Source organism: Montipora capricornis, chromosome 3, assembly GCF_036669925.1.
Source record: "Montipora capricornis isolate CH-2021 chromosome 3, ASM3666992v2, whole genome shotgun sequence".
NCBI classification, from domain to species: domain Eukaryota; kingdom Metazoa; phylum Cnidaria; class Anthozoa; order Scleractinia; family Acroporidae; genus Montipora; species Montipora capricornis.
Window position 1 is genome coordinate 9050878 of NC_090885.1, and position 17500 is coordinate 9068377.

Sequence of the window (17500 nt, forward strand, 5' to 3'; positions counted from 1 at the left end):
CCACGACTAGAGAAATAATACCAGATACAGTACTGAGGAGGTCTTCGACACAACGCACAATTGCTCTTCCGAAAATTGCTGCCAACTGTTTTTCTGAGTCGATGGTGAACGTAATATCCCGAAGAGCATAATGACAATAAGGTCTTTCAAAATAAAGATAATTGCAGGCCATTGTTAGAGGGGGCTTTCTGTTAAAGCCAAGGATTAGCTCGGCCGCCTTTAACCGTCTGCTAAGACGCAAGAACCAGCACACAACTTTTTTACTCTTCCAACGTTTGCGTCTTCTTCGGGTGTTTCTTACACTCAGCAAACGAGATCTTCATTCTGGAGGCACAAGGTTTCACACATCTTTTTTAAAACCCAATAAAATGACGCTAAAGCACCTGCCTTCCTGGTCAAACAACGAGCCGCGATTGGTCAGAGGATTAACAAGACTTAACTATCGGTAAGCCAAAAGAAACCGTGCCGCAATTTAAACGTACGCCAAGTGGCGTGGAAAGTCCTAATTCCTTAGAGAATAACTCCTAAAACAAGTAGCATGTTTAAGGATTGAAGCTGGATAAAACTTTTCGGAGACCAATCATGGCTGTAAGCAGCCCTGTATCACTGCACTTCCAGGTTGGGCTGGACTTGACCAGTTGGCCAATTAGCTCTTGAGGAACAAAAGCTGACTCCTAATGACAAAAACAAGGTCTTAGCGGATTAGCGTATCTTTCCTTCTTATGGTGAGAACGTAAGATGTTACAACAACCTGGGCAGGAAAACCACGTTAAGCTATTGCTAAGTTAAAATACTAGCACTGGTCACCTGACGGTAATTCAAGCTATATCTAATTACAACGCTTAAGAATTATGAATAGGGCCACAACGCTACTTTCCATGCAATATGCAAATATATTTGTAATTAAACCACTCAGCCACCCATTGTTCTGACAGAGTTCCTTTCACATTCCCAGCTGAGCTGCTGAGTTTTTCAATGCTTTCATTATAACTCAGCTGATCGGGGGAAACAAAGCGATGAGTGGAGTTCACATCGTTGTATATATTTATCACTGTATCCCGTAGTCAATTCTCACAGAGTCCTTGAAATAGACCAAATGTTTTACCCAAGTCAAATCTCCCGAGGTTAATGTAGCATTCACATTTAAATGATGTGTAAATATCTGGATCAAAACGTTCTATATTCCCAAAGGGTTTGAATTCGGTACAACATCGAGTTAGCCGATTTTCAACGGTGTTAAATAGGTTAGACAATAGACCCTTCTCCAAATGGCGGCAACGGATTTGAATGAGTTAAAATTGAACTGATTGAAAAATAGGATGCCAGAAATAGAAAGAGCACCTTTACTTTAAAAACCCTGCAAAGTTTCAGCGTATTAAGTGTTATATCAGTTGAGGAAATGTTAGTTGAAATTTGACAAATTTACAGACTAGGGGTACCGGAATAGACCAAATGTTTTACCCAAGTCAAATCTCCCGAGTTTAATGTAGCGTTCACATTTAAATGATATGAAAATACCTGGAACACTTCTATATTCCCAAAGGGTTTGAATTCGGTACAACATCGAGTTAGCCGATTTGGTGTACAAAGGTTAGACAAAAGACCCTTCTACAAAATGGCGGTAACGGTTTTGAATGAGTTAAAATTGAACTGATCGTTAAACTGATGCTAGAATTAGAAAGAGCACCTTTACTTTAATAACCCTGCAAAATTTCAGCGTATTAGATGTTACATTAGTTGAGAAAATCTAAGTTGAAATTTGACGAGTATGACTGGGGGTATCCGGTCGGTCACCATTTTGGAGTAGGCTAATTGTAGGCTAATTAAAGAATCTGCAGCGGTTAGGGAGTTTTGTAAAGCCAATTACAGGCTCGTAAATGTGCTCCCTGCTTCTAAACTATACGGTGGAATCTTGTCAGATTATATCAGCGCCCACAGGAAGCTTTATAGTTGTGAGATCTCCTTGCTGAGGTTGACAGAAGAGTGGCAAGGCGATGCGCGATAGAGGTGAGCTTGTTGCAACTATCTCTATAGCTTCCGAGCAGACGCTCTTAGGGCTTCAACGCGTGACAAAGCCCAAAGAGTGTCTGCGTAGGATGCTACTGTCTCTATGAATCTTTCCAAAGTATTGGATGTAATTCACTTCTTCTCTCCAGGCTTAATTAAATCATATGGTATGAACGATGCAAATGAGCCCGCACAAGGACAGAGAAAAACTCTGACCAGGGTGGGAATTGAACCCACGACCTTCGGGTTAGATCTCCGCCGCTCTATCGACTGAGCTACAAGGTCAGACGGGAGCAGGTCGTGGGAACTGAAGATGTTAAAGTCACGGCAATGAACATGTACAAGTACAAGGAAAGGTTTCGTTCATGCAAACGTTGGCCGTGTAGCACTTATATTTTAAACAGATTTGCTTACTAAACTTATTAAACCTATTTATTAGTCCATGCCAATCCTAAAGATATACCAGCATGCGGCAGGAGCTGATTTTTGTTTTGTGAACCTATTTGAGATTTTGCTTGACAAACGTCCAACTGCGAATTGATTTGTGCTTACTGTAGTGACAGTGTTCTCATCAAATTGTGAGTAAAAACTCGCTTTCCGTCAGTTGTTTATTTTACAGTGTAATTCGCGGTTTATTTGTAGGTTTTTACGGCGTCTTCTTGTCGCTTGTTATACCAGATGAGAACAAACAATTGCAAGTGCTGTGAAAATTGGGTCTGTCGATAAATCGACTGTTGTGTTCCAGATAGCTTCGAGCGTGTACTTATTTCCCGAACACTTATAAAACACACTGGAAGAGAATTGTATCTTATGTGTCATATTTACACATAGTTTACGAAGACTCAGGGACACTTAACCTCAAGCTCTCCTTGTTGAGCTTCTCCCGTTTTCTGCCCGACGCCTTGTCCTACCGGTGATTCAACGCCTCGAACCCAGTCTTGGACTGCATGAGCTCCTCGGTCAGGAAGTGAATACTTCACGTCCACCATTTAGGAAAAAACAAGATGAAAAACAGGAGGGCAAAAAAATCTTTCGACACGTCACTACTCAACCACGCCGATTGCACAACTCAATTTGGCTCTCGGGAAAATTTCACAGAAAAACACATTTGCCAGATCATATTTTGATACTATACTTTCAATTTCGTAGTTTCGTTTGGGAATCAGAGAATCTAGACAGGGAGGCAGCCCATAGGAACTGATATTCAACCTTATCTGGGCAACCTCGTTCTCAGGATCTCCATTGTCGTTGAGAAGACACAAGAGACCCTGGGAACGAGGCTACCTTGTCCAAGTTGTTGTTCCTACTCATTTAAAACCCGAGGAGGTTGAAATACGAACCACTGAAAATACATAAATCAGTTGACTCTGAAGATGACTTCCTTTTATCAACACGGCCCTTTCCTAAGAAGATGTCATGGTTTTCTTACATGAGAAATTCAGTTCAATGTTTTTCATGCTTCAGTAAGAAATCACATGGCTTTGTAGTTCAAAATACACGTTTTACATAAGGAAAGAAAGGAAAGTCGTTCTAGCGCTGGAGCACTCGTATGATAGGCCTTATGCGTAATGACGTCTGACTAGCTAATTTCACCACCAAGCCTCGTTTGCACAAAATTATTCACATCATCTGGACATGCACTACTTTTCGCACGTGGGTTTTCTTTACAAGTTTCCTCCTTTGGGATTTAGCTCGTGCTAAAAGTTACAAGTTTGATTTTCGAATTCGACGCTTGGTGGTGGAATTAGCTAGTCAGACGTCATCACCCATAAGGGCTATTGGCGACACTGTAAACTGAAATTAACAATTAACACAAATCAAGTCAAATGTTGTTGTTTTTTTAGGAGAGGGGAAACTGGAGCACCCGGAGAAAACCTTTCGGTGCAGAGTAGAGAACCAACAAACTCAACCCACATATGACGCCGAGTCTGGAAATCGAACCCGGGCCACATTGCATGTTGGGAGGGATGAGAATAACAAAGAATAGCTTCAGTGTACTTCAGTTGTTATTGGCAAGAAAACTACACCATTATTTTTCAATCTTGATTGATGCAAAGACGAATTTAGTGTTTTGAAGTTTGACTAAAATCGCGTGACACAGTCCCTTTAAGAACGAGGCACAAGGGCTAATTTGAATAAAAATATAATATTATTTAAATGGCGGCCATTTTGGAAAAAACTGTATGATTCAGTCGACAAGTTACGAGTGTCGTATTTTACCGTGCAGACATGAATAAGCACACCAACAAATCAATTTTAACAGGATAAACCAACTTGACGTTTTGTGTAAAAAATTATTTCCGTAAACGTTCCTTTCAACTTTTAGAAATTTGCGGCGTAATTTTAAACTAGAAGGAAGTTTCAATCACTTCAAAAACGAATCAGTAGTCTAGCGAAAAAAGAATATTTCGATGGACTACGCTAAAAAAAAATAATTTTTCACCATAACGGAAAAAAGGAGAGGGGCATTGCCCACGATTAAAAGGTTATTAAATCATATTGCGATCATTTTGCGGCCGGGGAAGCTTCATCCTTCCGTTTGTTATCACTGGACTTAATTTCATGGACTAAGTTTTCGAGGTCAAAGCTTACTAAGGTTACGATGAGCAATTAACTGGGAGAACCTTTTGATCCCTTGGCCTTCTTTTCTCCGCATAAAGCAAAACGGATTACATACGAAGCTAACGGAGTCCATATTTTACCTACTGGAAGAACCTTAGAAGTCTACGAACAAGTAATGAGGAAACATCTGCCGATTTAAAAAGCATCAGAATGTCAAAACCGTGACGTCTTTCCGCAAATCACTACCTTCTCGGTTCGCCCACGACGTACATTTTTTTAGACAAGGCCAGCGTTTGAAACGCTTCTGTCTCTTAAGTCACTGTTTAAAGACGTGAAAGAAAACAAAAAAAAGTATTCCTAGCACCTTGTTGTCAAATTTAACAGGAATTTTTCACGAAAACCTTAATATCCTTTCACCAATTTGAAAAAAAAGAAAATACACGACGAATGATAAAAGCGGCCAAAAAAATGATCAAAATAGATGAGTAGCCAACTACTCCGATCAACTTATACAATCGACGCATCACAGCTCCACAACCATTGTGCACGACTCGTGACATAATACCCGATACAGTACCAAGGAGGTCTTCCACACCACGCATAATTGCTTGCACGAAAGTACTTGCTAACTGTTTTGCTGAGCGGATGGTAAAACTTACGAGCGACCAAACAGTTTCTGTGGCTGAACGCAATATTCCGTAAATCGTAATGAAAAAAAGGTCTCTTGAAAGAAAGAAAATTGCAAGCCAAGCTCCTATAATAACTCTGACCGAACACAAGCACTGGCGGAACATTATTTACTCTTCATCTGATTATCCGCACCGGTATCTTCTTGTTTGGTCTTCGTGTCAGGTATATAAAAAATTTGCTTGTTTTTTCAAAGCTTGTCTCGATTGTCCATCTCCACTTTTCTTCCACTGAAATGATGTTCTCTTTGTTGCAGTTTGTTCTGTGCCTTGAGCGAGCATTAGCATACTGACGGTCCGTCCTCTGACATCAAACTTTAAATACAAAAACTAACGCATGCGCGAATTAAAGGACATGGGCAACTGTATCGTGTGTGGTCTACTTTTAAGAACCCGTACCATAACGAATAATTTATTAAGTGTGTATTACGTCTTTTTGCGACCTGAATTGCATCTATACTTGAATCTGCCCTTTAATTCCAAACCAGACATAAAAAGAAAACGAAGAACGAGCTCTTCAGAAAATATGTAGCCTGTCTGGAAGAAGTAGACGCTGTTGTTAAAACGACTTAAGTAAAAGATCTTTCTAGGAGTTTTTTTTTTTTTTTTTTTAAATCATAAACAACAAGCCTTCTTGTGTAGTAGTCGATAGTCAGGGACTCTAATTGGACGTATACAAAACATCCCCCTCCACCCCACCCCCCCCCACCCCCCACCCCCCCCTTACTGAAGCGACCTAAAAAGACGAAATAGTTCAGTGCATATGAGAACATCGGAAAGGACGGAAATAAAGTTTAATCTTTTTATTTAGTACGTACTGTCCGCGGGGGATACATGAGCACTTGTGATAATAAAAACACCCAACGCCGTACTTACTTCAGTACATGTCTTTAATCCGGTATCATGAAGAGGTGATACAAAGCTAACAGAAAACAAGTCAAACAACAGCAACAACAATATCTATCACACTGAACATTTTACAAAAGAGTTTGCTAGTACAAGTCCCACCCAACAATTGCATTACTTATCGGGTTGTGTGGAGCCAAAATAAACAATATACCCAATTTACAGACATTACATCCAATTCCGAATAAACTTATTCTAACGACAATTGACATTTAAAATTAAAATAAAATTATTTCAAACACAGGTACACAAGTAGTAAGCAGAAACCGGAAAAGATAAAAATTATTAGAAATGCAAAAGTTATGACAAATATTTTAGTTCGCACGTAACTGGATAACCGAAGAAACATATGAGGTGTAAGATCGTAAAAGTTGAATCGGCAACTGTTTGGAGAAGTTGAAGTAACGAAGAAAAACCTTGAGGAGATTTATTTATCGATGATGACTTGGGGATTTGGGATACTCGGAAAAATCTGATTGCTCCTGTGTAGGAATCGAACCTTCGACTTTCGGGTGACTAGTTCGGTCGCTCAACCACCACCACGCTCAACCACGTGACATCATCAAAAGTAAAAAAAAAGGAATTATCAATCCTTTTGGGATTTTAGTTTATTCAGTTATTAGAACAGTTGAAGCCTTGTCTTTTCTCAAATTGTCAGTTTGATAGGGTTTTTCGTCTTGTGATAAAGCAAGGTTGAATTTCTTAGCTTTTGCGTGACACGATATTAAAATTGACCTTCTGAGCGCTTAAGTTTCACGTGTAGTGTCACGTGACTTCCGATGTAAACAAACCCCAAAGTTCGGACATTGGTTTTACCCACGTGTAGTACGTGTACGAACTTCGAGGCGATAATTCAAGTTTCCGTCGATGTAGCCGGTTTTTTCCATGACCTATAGTCTTTAAAATTTGAATATCGAATAGAACATCCGTTCTCACCCACGCACTGTACGTGGTAGAACCACGAGTCACATATTTTGGTGAAAAAACACCCGAAAGTTCGGACCCTAATTATAAGTTACGCTGTAAACAAAATGGTTACGACAAAAAGATGTGCTTATGGTACTTGTAGAAACGATTCCCGATACCCTCGGTCTTGGAAAAGAAATTCAAATGGTGATCCAGTTAAATTTTTCCATTTCCCTGGCGCACATAGACAAAATGAGAGACGGCAAAGGTGGATTAAGTACTGCATGTCATCGCGGTGACACGTTCGTTTGTACTAAGGACAGTTATATTTGCAGTATACACTTTGTTGGTGGAAATGGTCCAACAAAAGAGTATCCTGATCCAATATCAGCTATTGCCAGTAAAGAAAAGGTAAGTCTGTCGGTTTTTCCGTTTATAATACTATCTGTCATTTGAAGTATTTAATGCTGTGCGTAGGTGAAGCGGCTCAATCGCAAACGAAAAGCATCTGATGAACGGGAAGCAGACAAAGAGAGAAGCAAGAAAATTTGTCTGGAACGATCTGCGGCGAAAACCCTATTGACCCTTCATCTACATACTGGTAAATCAATCGAGGAACACGAAGCTGCCGGGACCCTGTTAGATCTGTCCTTAGAGTCAGTTGTAAGTGCAAAAGAGGCTGAAATCGAAGGCTTACAAGAAATGGAGGAGCAGATCATCGAGCATTTTCCGGAACCATTACCTGATGATGAACCAATCGACTCCCACGTTGACCGCGACACACAAACTGATAAAAAAATGTTGAGAGAATGCGGCACGCAAGTAAGGCACCTTTTCAGTTTAATGCATTTTCCTAAATATTTGCACCTAAATCATTTACAGTATGCTTAATTTATGCTTAATACTGAGGTAGCTGTGCTGATTTTTTAATGAACTATGTACTAGACTTCAGGCACTGACAAACTGATGAAGATGTTATTTATGATGAAAGTAATGGACCCACAGAAAACCTACCACTACACAGGTACGCTCACCCTAAATACATTTGGACACGAATATAAAAAAAAGGGGAATCTAAGTAAGCCTGGAGATTGAAGTATGGGCTGAACAGTTATTTTACCATCTGATCTCTGATATTGCAGGTATGAGTAAGGAATGTCTTGAGCTGATTTACGGTGAAGTCAAAGAAAAAAGTCAGCGCATGAACGTATGGAAAGGTTCACGAAAAACAAAGACAGGAAAGCTCCAGGATAGGTACATGAAGGTAGTGTATTTCAGATACTTTACTTTTGTTGACTGATAAATCTGTTATCAAGCCCCAATGTAGCCATGCATGTTTTTGACATCATAATGTTATTGACATATAGGTCTGTTATTACACTCTTTTTCAGAACAGGAAAGAGCTGGCCAAGCTTACAACCAAAGAACAATTTGTGTTTACTCTTGTGAGACTAAGAAGGAACCCAAGTCTTGAAATGCTGTGTGATATCTTCGGCATTACTACAGGCACTGGAAGCAGAATATTTATAACTTGGATTTTATTTCTTGAAAAGGAGTTGTTGTTTCTTTTACCTTTTTCAACAAAGGAGGAATTGAGAGAAATATCCAAACCAAATTGCTTCAAAAAGGATTGTCTTAAAAATCTGAGAGCAATCATAGATTGTACAGAATTCTATATTGAAAAACCAGGTAAACCTTCAAGCCAAAGATCTACCTACAGTCAATACAAGTCCTCAAATACCTTTAAGTTACTTATTTCAATGTCTCCTATTTTGCATTTTAATTTTGTCTCGAAATTGTATAGTGGAAGTATTAGTGACAAGGAGATTGTAAGTGCCAGTGGTTTCCTTAAAAACCTGAACCCAGGAGATGTTGTAATGGCTGATAAGGGCTTTAACATTCAAGATCTTTTAGCTCTACATGACACTGTACTAATTGCACCCCCAATGATGCGCAAGAACAATGTATCTGCACGAGCATCAACTGCCACAAGACGAGTGGCAACATCCAGGGTTCATATTGAGCGTATGATCAGGCAACTGAAATTGTTTAACTTCCTAAGAGGAGTTATTCCTCTTACATGTAAACCATGTATTAGTTCTGCCATTAAGGTCTGTGCAATACTGGTAAATTTACAACCATCAATAATAAAAGAAAAATAATCTAGTATATAATCAAGTTCAATGTATACTACCTAATTTTAAATACAAACAATATCAGTGTAATTGATGAATACAAAATGTTCTGTACAAAAGTTCATAAATGCAAAAGAAAGAAGCTATAAAGTGTTCCAAGTCATCATCACTGAAAAAGAGCCTCCAAATAAGTTCTTGTCAATCTCCTTTTGGTTTCAGCATCTTTAGGATCAAACCATCGATGTTCAGCATTGACATACCCATTCGGATCACTTTCGTACACCTTCAGATCCTACATAATTCGAAAAATGAATGTACATTTTAATCTTGCATTAACTAATGAAAGTCAAGAGAAACTACTAACATGCAATCTCTCCCTATTGGTTTTAATTTGTTTGCGATCTAAAATGATTTCACCCCATGCACGTCCTGTCACTGTACCTTTAAGAAATGGTCAGCAAACATGAATATATGGAATCCACAGTTGTTACTTCCTGGCAATTGTTGTGGTACCTGAAAGTAAAACAATCCCACTAATTGGACAATACGATTACCAATGGAATTAGTTCTTTGGTAATTATGTCACAACGTACCTTAAGCACATAATTTGATCGTTGGCTTGTCATGGAGGTTATACTGTGTGCAGCACATAAGTGATCCAAGAATCTAGGTTGTAAAGTATTTAAGGCAAAAGGTTATAAATTAAGATGTCATTACATAGGGCAAGTTTCAATCGACTGTCTTGAAACCAAAACCAAAGTAATTACTTTGGCCAATCAAAAAGGACAGAGACAATCCAGTAAACCAATCAAATGTCGAAGTAATTACACATAGCCAACACAAAGCACAGAAACTGTGCATGCGCATACCATGATTGGTTTTGGTTTCACTTCTGATTGGTTGAAAAAATGAATGAAGTAATGAGTAAGTGAGCGAGTGAAGTAATACCAAAGCAATTTGATAATTATTTTCGCCACTCAATTGAAAACTGCTCTACAAAGCAATGGTTTAACTTCCCCTATAGATATATACGGGTGTAGCTCAGTGTATTTTGTGGAGATAAATTCTTCTATACCTGTTGATATTGTGTATTTCTTCATGCCTTGTGCTTATGTCCCATGTCAATGAGTCCAGTATCAAAAAGTGCCTAATTGAACAGAAATGGCAGCTTGATTGATGCAATGGAAGATGTAATATAAAATCCAGTAAAAAACATGTGCTAGGTATTATGTATGCAATGGAACTTCTAGATTACGTGTACATATACATTTAAAAAGATATATCCTGAAATGCATACCATGGGGTTAAGACAGCCAGCAACCAATGTAAACTGCGCAAAAAAAAAAAAAAATTGCAAGTGTATGTTACTTAAAATAATGAATTTGAAATAATTTGAAGCTGAAAATTATATACTGTAAAATTATTATAATAGATAATTTCATGCAGTTTTATTTAAGTCACTGTTACAACAAATTACCACCGTATTAACTTTACTAGCTCTACTGAAATTATTTATAGATTACAATTATAACAGTAACCTTCTATTGATTGGAATTAACACATATCTACTGTTCATCAGGTCTGCCTTAAAAAACTTTTTTGCTGATGTTTGGCGGACAGTTCTGAAATTAAGAACAGGAATATGATAAAATAATAAAAGAAGGTGATATTGTCACTTTAGTGGATATAATGTGAGCAAAGCATGAGAAAGTATGAAAAAAAAAAGAATCATGCTTATTTAGAATTCACTGTCACTACCTTGAGGTGGTGGACCCAACATCTTGTTCCCCACATAAGGTGGTATAGAAAAAGGAACTGACAATAGGATATATCTGAGGTAGTTGCCTGAAATCACAATACACATTGTTATTTGCCTGATGTATCCATATTAATGATATTGTATGGCCCCAAGATTCCATAGTTAATTATAAACAAAAAATCCATTCTTTTTGCATGATGCTCCACATATATCAGTCGGAGCCATTTAAGAGATGCCTTAATACATTTATAAATTATAGTTATGTAAAGAAAATTCTTACGTACTTGAACAAAAACAAGACTATTGTATCAGTGATCATGGACTTCGGTTTAACAGTTTGGACATCATCCTTGTAGATTTGAAGTCCAGAGATTTCCACACTCTCTGATTGTTGGGTAGGGGTACTGCACTGGGACAAGTCTATATATAAGGTACTTTGTGAAGTGGTAGTAACTGCCTCAGGGTTTTTCTCTTGTGAACAGATCATGACATCTGCTTCTGAGTGGCTACAGGGCTGCTGTGCAGAACTGCTTAGGTTTTGCTCTGAAATGTTTGAATCTTGGAAAGAGCAAAATGCTTCTTGTGATGATTCTGCTTGGAGAGACCCCAAGATAAAAACCATGAAAAAACATTGTAAGTATGGGGTCAGGCATGAACTGTAAATTAGAAGAAAAACTCCAGAATGACCTGAGAAATTAATAATTACCAACATAGCACTTAAATCATTATAACTACTCACCTCTACTCACCTGGCAAGGATGTCATGGAAACTTCACTTAGCAAGAAAGGAAGCACCTGACTTGTCCAGAACTTCTCCAGCTTTGCACAGAAGACAGACATGAAGCTTGGGTCATAGGGTACATCTACAGTGAAGATTCCCTGGTTGGTCCACACAACAAAGGTGCACAAGGTGAGCCCGCTTACGAACATTTGAAACTGAACTTGAAAGTAGTAATTTGAACTAGACTTAAGTGCAAAATTATTTCCTTTTTGAATACCACCAATTTCTGGGGTTAAGAAGGCTTCTTTTGGGTGCAGATCTCTGTGCTTCCAAGGGCACTTGTATTCAATCACTCTAACTGGGCAACCATCAGAGCACTGGCATTTCTGAATATTGTCCACACTAGCACCAAGGAAAGGCTTGGACGGGGAGATTAAAAAGCCTTTTGGGATCAGCTTTAGCTTGTGATGAATGTGGCTTGCAACATGCTGATATGCCTTCCGAGCACTCTCTTCATGTAACAACCCCCACTCCCTGGCATTTTGTGGTTCTCTTTCCTCCTGGATAGGAGGTGGACATGACTTGACTAGACCAATTTCTTCTACCAAATTTTTGGCATTTTCAGCAGGATTTTTGTCAAGTGTTTCCTGGCGGGTGAAAACTCTTTTGCACTTTGAGGCTGTGATAAACCCTGCCTTGTGAAGGTACCACTCTTCACATTGCCATTGCTTGATGGTTGTTCTCTCAACCAGCTTTCTTTCTGTATCACTAAAATACAACAACTTGACAATTTCTTCTGCTGAGGTTTTGGGATTATTACTTAAAATCTCCAGGAGCTTAGCACTCATTATACCGGTCTGTGGAGGCTGATGGTTTGATTGACCAGGTTCTTCTGTGATTGTGTCTTCTTCTGGAGTGCCATAACGTTCTTTAAATAGGGGCAAAATGACAGGTGTACTTTTTAAGTGGCACACTCGTTTGGTAAACTTTTTTAGATACTCCTCATCTGGTGGATTTCTGTCTTCAGGGGCACGGACATCTGTTTCAATGTTTTGAGAGTAAACTTGTTTCCTTTTTTTTTTTTTGTGAGAAGGTTTTTTGCTTTTCTCAATGACAAGATCTTTTACTTCACACGCTTGCGTATTCCCTCTTGGTTTCCTAACCCAAACACACGGGCCACTCGTTACACTATCTTCACCACGAGTATTTAACAAATCCTCAAGAGCGCACATGGCAGCTGCAATATGCTTACAACCCCCATCTCGACCGCCTTTACACTTACATCGTGCTTGGAGTACACTGCCGCGGTTCGCACCTCTGCTCTCGAGAATAAACCAGAGATCGTAATACTCCTTTCCTTCGTCTGTCTTTATCTTCATGAAAGGCTTAACTTTGGCTACGTAAACCACAGGTAACCCAGGCTCACTGTGTGCGTCACGCAGGTATTAAAATATAGAGAACATATGAGGCGAAGTTTAGGTCTGAAAATTTGCTAGAAAATGGTAATAAAAATCGATAAAACTTACCATGTGGTGAGCTGTTGTAGTCTTTAATACGTACACGAAGTTTCGGGGAAAATGGTCCCCGTTCACCTTCCTTCATAATATAGTGACAAGGTAGGAGACGGAAGCCAGCGTCGGGACTCCGATCGACCCAAAACAAGCACGATTTTTTCCGCGAAAATCAAATCCAGTCGCTAAATAAACACGCCAGGTTCGTGGAATAGGAATTTCTCTAAACCATGAATCCACCGAAGCATCTCCAGGTAGCAACGCAGAGCCACCAGACTCCGTAAAACTTGTAAGTTAACCTGCTAAAATGGCGGCCAGAAAGCGTGGTACTCACGAAGTGCCCAATTCAAAATGGCACTGAACTCTGGACCCCTGGTGACGAGTATAATAAGAAGTCTCCCTCGAGGGAGGGGAGTCCCAAATTGCTAAAAACAAAACTCAGTGAGCAATTTGGGACTCCCCTCCCTCGAGGGAGACTTATTATACTCGTCACCAGGCGTCCAGAGTTCAGCGCCATTTTGAATTGGGCACTTCGTGAGTACCACGCTTTCTGGCCGCCATTTTAGCAGGTTAACTTACAAGTTTTACGGAGTCTGGTGGCTCCGCGTTGCTACCTGGAGATGCTTCAGTGGATTCATGGTTTAGAGAAATTCCTATTCCACGAACCTGGCGTGTTTATTTAGCGACTGGATTTGATTTTCGTGGAAAAAATCGTGCTTGTTTTGGGTCGATCGGAGTCCCGACGCTGGCTTCCGTCTCCTACCTTGTCACTACATTATGAAGGAAGGTGAACGGGGGCCATTTTCCCCGAAACTTTGTGTACGTATTAAAGACAACAACAGCTCGCCACATGGTAAGTTTTATCGATTTTTATTACCATTTTCTAGCAAATTTTCAGACCTAAACTTCGCCTCATATGTTCTCTATATTTTAATACCTACGTGACGCACACAGTGAGCCTGGGTTACCTGTGCGTAAACATGGACTCCCTCGTGTTTCAATGGAGCAGAAAGCAAGGATTCTACGTAACCGTCATTGAATAATCTATAGTCATCAAAGGACTTGTAAGCGGCGAGTCCCTGTTTATCGTAATCAGTAGAGTGGTAGATTAAATGGTTAAAAATATCGAACAACCCGAATGGTGGAGAAGAGTTGAAGTTGTTCACGGTCTTGAGGGAAAATGGATCAGGAATTACCATATCATGAATGATTAATGTCACCGCATCATTTTTTTTATCTTTTTCAAAGTTTGGGTCAAAAGGTAAACCCATTCTTTCGACTGCAGAAGCGAAGGTTTTAAATATCCGCTTACCGAAACGCCGCGATCCTGTAAATATTTTTTAAGTTCTGCCACATTCATGGCCTTGAAGTCGCTGTTGTTCTTCTGTACTGACATTTTGACCCTGATGATTTCCTAGAATTTCGATATTCGAATTTTGAAGGTTATATTGGGGTCCGACCTTTAGGGTGTTTTTTTTCGCTAAAATATGCGAATCGTAGTTCTATCATGTACAGTACGTGTGTAAGGACGGATGTTCTATTCGATATTCACATTTTAAAGACTATAGGTCATGGAAAAAACCGGCTATATCGACGGAAACTTGGATTATCGCCTCGAAGTTCGTACACGTACTACACGTGGGTGAAACCAATGTCCGAACTTTGGGGTTTGTTTACATCGGAAGTCACGTGACACTACACGTGAAACTTAAGCGCTCAGAAGGTCAATTGCGGTCAAAAATGCTATCACGTAGGTTACTGAAGTGACTTATCCACTGAGATTTTGCAATCTGAACAGTCCTTGTATGAGAATAAGTACTCACATAGATGTTTATGAGCCCTCAGAAGACGACTACTGGCATTTTTTGCAAAACTCGATGACACCGATTATTTATCAAATCTAATTAGTATATATAAAATCATTGCTGAGTAGTGGTTAAGTCTAGTACTTGATTTTAAAATGGTTAGCTTTATCTTGAGGTTTGGTAACCGGCATTTTTTCCTTTTTAAACTTGTTTCTTAGCCGGTGATAATACACGTTTACAGCGGCATTCGCAAGAAAAATATATTGAGATATATATATATATACTTTTAAAAGTGTTCTGTCGGTTAGTGATGCGGTAGTGTACTAGTGGTTAAGTAAAAGGGTTATTAATCGAACATTTCCGAGCCCAGCGAGTTTAGGCATTGGGGTTCGGATTTTAAAAATAGATATTCATTTCCCATAATACCTATCAAACGCTAAACGGCCTAAATTGACGATAATAGTCAATTCAGAGAAACTTAGGAATTGTTGATAATAGTCATTTCAGAGGTAAAGGATGGGTTGGTGGTTTAGCGATTATCAACCGCGCCTTCCACCTCTGTGACCGGGTTCACAACCTTGGCTTCGGGTCACATGTGGGCTGAGTTTCAGTCGAACTCTATCTGGCTCTGAGGGTTTTTCTCCGGGTGCTCCGGTTTTCCTCCCTCATCAAAAAAAGACTCTCAGTCAACTACTTACTGACTGACTGACCGACTGCGGGCGGATATCCTCGATAGGGATAACCTCTGGTATCTTTCCCTTTCATTGGGTTAGATGAATAAAGTTGCTATTATGTTATATTGAGCCTCGTGGGAGCTAAGACTCGGGGATACTCGGAAAAAAATTCCGAGTGCCCCTTTGCAGGAGTCGAACCTTCGGCTTTTCGATGACTAGTTCGGATGCTCTACCACTGAGCTATAGGAGACTCTTTGGAGCTAGGACTCGGGGGTACTCGGAAAAAAATCCGAGTCTTTCTTTACAGGAGTCGAACTTACGATCTTCCGATTTCTAGATCGGATGCTCTACCTCTGAGCAAAAGGAGATTCGTGGGAACTGGGTCGTTAAACTAGGTCTAGGTTCATTTGACTGATTGACTGACAAATTTTCCGCCATACTGCAAGGATCTATTTTGCGATTGTACGGAAAGCGAAGATGTTTGCCTTTTCTCGATTTAAATGTTTACCGGGGTGGACGAGGTAAACTTAAATGTACACATTGTAACAATTACCTCCCTTGATACTCCCACCACACTATTTTGCACACCGCACTATATATTAACTCCGAAGCTGCAATAGAACTTAGGCTGACAAAGACTGGATGTCTGTCATCTTCCTGTGATTCTAAGGCCGCCAAGGAGCGGGAATATGTTCATGGCTTTTTAAAGGTCAGTAACTACCAAAGACTTTCTTCCGTGTCAATGCAAAGCCTACACCTTCTTGCAACTGCTTCCGATCGCGGAAACGAGCTCGGTTACTGGTTTTGTTGTCATCCCTTGCATTCAAGGGGTTACGCAACTTATTCATGTTAATAGTTTTAAATAACCACAACGTGAAGGTTGCTCAAAATTCATCTCGGGACTTCGTCCCTCGATTTCGCTCACTCGCTCTCTTTCGCAGTCGACTTGTGGCAGGTCTATGTAACCAGGGGACAACGAAATGACACCGTATCACGTGCAATGACTGTGATTATGTCATTATGGTTAAGTATAGGAAGCCTCTACTTTGTCAGACTGACCACAAAATTGCGTGAGATAATTCTTCATCAAAAAGCAACGCTGTTGTTTGAAATGACGCCCCCGCACCTCTAGAACGTGATGATTGCGGCCTTTTACATGACATCTGTTTGTTTCTTATTTAAAGAAAAAAGATACTAAGTACTAGTAATGGACACATCCTTTCCCCTTTGAGCAAACTGTTGAGTGTTGTGTAGAAATCTTGATAGCTTTGGATCACCCGACGGATGTAAAACGAGGTTTCATAAAGGGTGAAGCTATCAGACTCTTACGTACAAACTCCTCGGAAACAAAATTCCAGGAGGCCATCTCGAATTTTAAAACGCGACTTGAAGTTCGCGGCTATCCTAAAAACCTAATAGATGGCACACTGTCTGAAGTAAAATTTTCCGGAAGGCGTTCGGCATTAAGAAAACGAACAAAAAAGACTCACGCGAGAATAATACCATTTGTCACAACATATCATCCAGCAGTTAAAAACCTTAAACAACTCTTGATGCAAGAATGGAGTTTAATACAAAATCAGCCAATGCTGAAAAACATTTTCAAAATGCCTCCTATCATATCATACAGACGAGGGAAATCACTAAAAGACATGCTCGTTAGAGCAAAACTTTGACAGCGTCGCAACCGCAAAGACACGTAAGGGAGTCAGAGCAGGTCTGTCATGATCTTTTACCTACTTGACAGGACTCAGACTGAGTGAAATTAAAAGTTGCTGAAATTTGGTTAATATTTAATTGAATTGTATCTTTTAAAAAATACATTAAT

At 39.6% G+C, this 17500-nt stretch overlaps 2 protein-coding genes across 7 annotated transcripts; one reads left to right on the plus strand and one right to left on the minus strand.

Annotated features, from left to right (window-relative positions):
- The first annotated feature begins 6307 nt into the window (after nucleotides 1-6307).
- On the plus strand, nucleotides 6308-9229 carry LOC138042101 (uncharacterized). 4 transcript variants are annotated; one of them, XM_068887854.1, is made up of 5 exons: nucleotides 6308-7478; nucleotides 7545-7889; nucleotides 8013-8091; nucleotides 8210-8321; nucleotides 8459-8587. In XM_068887854.1, the coding sequence occupies exons 1-5, from the start codon at nucleotides 7218-7220 to the stop codon at nucleotides 8514-8516; spliced, it is 855 nt and encodes a 284-aa protein (XP_068743955.1). In that variant the 5' UTR covers nucleotides 6308-7217; the 3' UTR covers nucleotides 8517-8587. The 4 variants fall into 4 exon arrangements, with proteins under 4 accessions (XP_068743955.1, XP_068743954.1, XP_068743952.1 ...); XM_068887853.1 differs by having other exon boundaries at nucleotides 6310-7478; nucleotides 8210-8331; nucleotides 8464-8588; XM_068887851.1 differs by having other exon boundaries at nucleotides 6986-7478; nucleotides 8464-9229.
- Nucleotides 8323-13513, minus strand: LOC138042099 (uncharacterized). 3 transcript variants are annotated; one of them, XM_068887847.1, is made up of 10 exons: nucleotides 13209-13513; nucleotides 11711-13107; nucleotides 11246-11552; nucleotides 10961-11047; nucleotides 10741-10824; nucleotides 10500-10532; nucleotides 10278-10349; nucleotides 9796-9868; nucleotides 9644-9715; nucleotides 8323-9494 (listed from the first exon to the last, which is right to left on the minus strand). In XM_068887847.1, the coding sequence occupies exons 2-10, from the start codon at nucleotides 13059-13061 to the stop codon at nucleotides 9369-9371; spliced, it is 2205 nt and encodes a 734-aa protein (XP_068743948.1). In that variant the 5' UTR covers nucleotides 13062-13107; nucleotides 13209-13513; the 3' UTR covers nucleotides 8323-9368. The 3 variants fall into 3 exon arrangements, with proteins under 3 accessions (XP_068743948.1, XP_068743949.1, XP_068743950.1); XM_068887849.1 differs by having other exon boundaries at nucleotides 9357-9494; nucleotides 9644-9735; nucleotides 11711-13513; XM_068887848.1 differs by lacking the exon at nucleotides 10741-10824 and having other exon boundaries at nucleotides 11711-13513.
- Between the last annotated feature and the right edge of the window lie 3987 nt (nucleotides 13514-17500).

Bases quoted from the DNA above. Each gene is read 5' to 3' on its own strand.
- LOC138042101 (XM_068887852.1), top strand. From the start codon at position 7,218: ATGGTACTTGTAGAAACGATTCCCGATACCCTCGGTCTTGGAAAAGAA. The intron at 7,479-7,544 runs GTAAGTCTGTCG...TGCTGTGCGTAG, and splicing joins CTATTGCCAGTAAAGAAAAG to GTGAAGCGGCTCAATCGCAA. The intron at 8,092-8,209 runs GTACGCTCACCC...CTGATATTGCAG, and splicing joins GAAAACCTACCACTACACAG to GTATGAGTAAGGAATGTCTT.
- LOC138042099 (XM_068887847.1), bottom strand. From the start codon at position 13,061: ATGAAGATAAAGACAGACGAAGGAAAGGAGTATTACGATCTCTGGTTT. The intron at 11,553-11,710 runs GTGAGTAGAGGT...CTCTCCAAGCAG, and splicing joins TTCCATGACATCCTTGCCAG to AATCATCACAAGAAGCATTT. The intron at 11,048-11,245 runs GTACGTAAGAAT...TTGTGATTTCAG, and splicing joins ATAGTCTTGTTTTTGTTCAA to GCAACTACCTCAGATATATC.